This window comes from Callionymus lyra, chromosome 11 (genome assembly GCF_982586985.1).
Source record: "Callionymus lyra chromosome 11, fCalLyr1.hap1.1, whole genome shotgun sequence".
Classification (NCBI taxonomy): Eukaryota; Metazoa; Chordata; class Actinopteri; order Syngnathiformes; family Callionymidae; genus Callionymus; species Callionymus lyra.
The window spans coordinates 4757642-4760141 of record NC_141828.1 but is presented as its reverse complement, the minus strand read 5'-3'; the positions used below and the strand labels follow the sequence as shown (position 1 = coordinate 4760141).

At 45.5% G+C, this 2500-nt stretch overlaps 1 protein-coding gene across 1 annotated transcript in view; it reads left to right on the top strand.

The window, feature by feature from the left end:
• The window catches only part of LOC148068990 (follistatin-related protein 1-like), a 10079-nt gene that overhangs the window by 7026 nt on the left and 553 nt on the right, over positions 1 to 2500 (top strand). Inside the window, exons 7-8 of the mRNA XM_087803252.1 lie at positions 1133 to 1251; positions 1319 to 1431. Coding sequence (XP_087659378.1) covers positions 1133 to 1251; positions 1319 to 1431 — 232 coding nt within the window. The remainder of the gene's footprint in view (positions 1 to 1132; positions 1252 to 1318; positions 1432 to 2500) is intronic.

The window sequence follows — 2500 nt, the reverse complement described above, 5'->3', positions numbered from 1 at the left end:
TGGATGGATGGATGGATGGATGGATGGATGGATGGATGGGTGGATGGATGGATGGATGGATGGATGGATGGATGGATGGATGGATGGATGGATGGATGGATGGATGGATGAATGGATGAATGGATGGATGGATGGATGGATGGATGGATGAATGGATGATGGATGGATGGATGGATGGATGGATGGATGGATGGATGGATGGATGGATGGATGGATGGATGGATGGATGGATGGATGGATGGATGGATGGATGGATGGATGGATGGATGGATGGGTGAATAAATGGATATGTGGATGGATACGTGGGTGGATGGATTGATAAATGGATGGATGAATAAATGGATGGATGGATGGATCAATAGAGGCAGAAGGAACAAAGGATCTTAAAACTTTCTGCAGTGCGTGGAGAGGAGCCTGTTTCTCGGGTTACTCTTCGGAGCCATAGTGTCATGCAGAGGGTTTTGAGGGTTTCTCTGGATGTCCAGCATAAGAGCCTTCAACCTTCTCGCCAGCACTGAACCTACAGAGTCCACACGTTTCCTATCACACACATTTCCTGATCAGTTACTGTCTCTCGAGGTCATGTCGCCCCAACACACAACCCCAAAGAACACGGCACTAGCTACGACAGACTCCCAGGTACTTGTACATCTGGACCACGTCAATGAAGTATTCATTCACTGTGACCAGTGGACGGGAGACAAGTAACATCAGCTTGGTCCAAGTCAATGATCATCTCCTCGGTCTTGGACGCCTCAAGGATCAGACCCTCTCGCTCCAGTCCCAGAAAGCAGCCACCAAGACCCTGTACTCTGCTTCATCCCCTCCCTTCACACACCACAACAGCAGTAACATCGGAACATGTTTGAACGAGGCGTGTTGCAGAGTTTCCTAGAAGGTCTGGTGTCAATTGTAATGAGGAGATAGAACGGTGCCCTGAGGTGCACCTGTATTGCTCACCACAGTATCAGACACAAGAGTCTTTGCCAGTCTGACATAGATTGAGGTAGTCGTGGCTCCACTTAGATCTTGAGGAGTGGAGATCAGGTGCAAGATGTTCCACGTTAATAAAAACCTCACTGACCTCACTCTGGGTCTGACCTCCAGAAGTGACTCCAGCTTGTGTTTCCAGATGTTCGACGACGGAGACTCACAGCTGGACTCCAAGGAGTTCCTCCGCTTCCTGAGGCACGACGAGTCTTCTCTCAACCTGACCTTCTCCGACACCCTGGAGACCAACCTGCTGCTCAGGTCCGAACTCCTCTAGCTCCCCCTACTGTCCAGGTCCGGTGACAGACGAGTCTTCTCGCCCTCGCAGGTCCCTCTGCGTGGACGCTCTGGTGGAGCTCTCGGACGAGAACGCCGACTGGACCCTGAGTCTGAGCGAGTTCGTCAACTGCCTGACGCCGAGCTACCACCCGCCAGAGAGAAGTAATCGCACACAGAGCACACGATCGTCGAATCAAGACCTGGGTTTTTACCCGATTATTGTCTAGATCGTGAACATCAACCTTGACATTAACGTGATGTTTACGTCTTTCATTTAATTTAGAGCTTAACAGGTAAAAATATGTAAATTAAATGATATTTTTAATATTTTGTTCTGGTTCTTTAAAGTTTTTGTTTAACATTTGACAAGACTTTGAGAATTATTCTCATTACTTTTCAAATTCATTTCAATTTAAATGTATTTTTGTGACAAAAACACAAAAAACAATAAGGGAATATGTCATTTTACTTGAGACTACGCAGTTTATAATTCAAATTTTCTTGAAAACTTTTATAAATTAATGTGATTGATGTCATCATATACCGTATTTTCCGCACTAAAAGACACACATAAAAGCCTTTAATTTTCTCAAAAAAACGATGTGCGCCTTATAATCTGGAGCATTACCTGGTGGTGACTTGTTTACAAACACTTTCATGAGTCTGCGCCGACACGTGGGCGGGATTACGTCATTGCATCATCACGGCGTGGGATAAACGACGCACGTCACATCATGGCGGACTCTATGGAGTAAGATTACTGCCACCACTTTGAGCGAGTGTGTCTTGGTTGTTGTACACTCAAAATCACTCTGCTGCGCTCAACCAGTCATACACGTGCATTCAACATGTCATACACGCGTGCTCTAGCCGTCATACACGCGCTCAACTTCACTGCTGCGCACTCAACATTTGTCTGCTGCTTGAAGCCTTTTAAACATCATTTGAACATCGTTACCATGGGAGTGAACAGAGTTGTCAGACGCTTAATAAAGTTTGACTTTATCGGACTGTTTTGTTGACGTTCCCTTTAGCTCAGCTTTATCTAGTGGATGAATAACAACCGCAGTCAAACGTTTGACTGTATCTTTTATTCTATGCGCCTTATTATCCGGTGCAACTAATAGTGCGGAAAATACGGGAATTATATTTTAATAACTACACATGTTTTCTGTCTAATAATTCTTTCTCAACTGTGTGTGTGTGTGTGTGTGTGTGTGTGTGTGTGTGT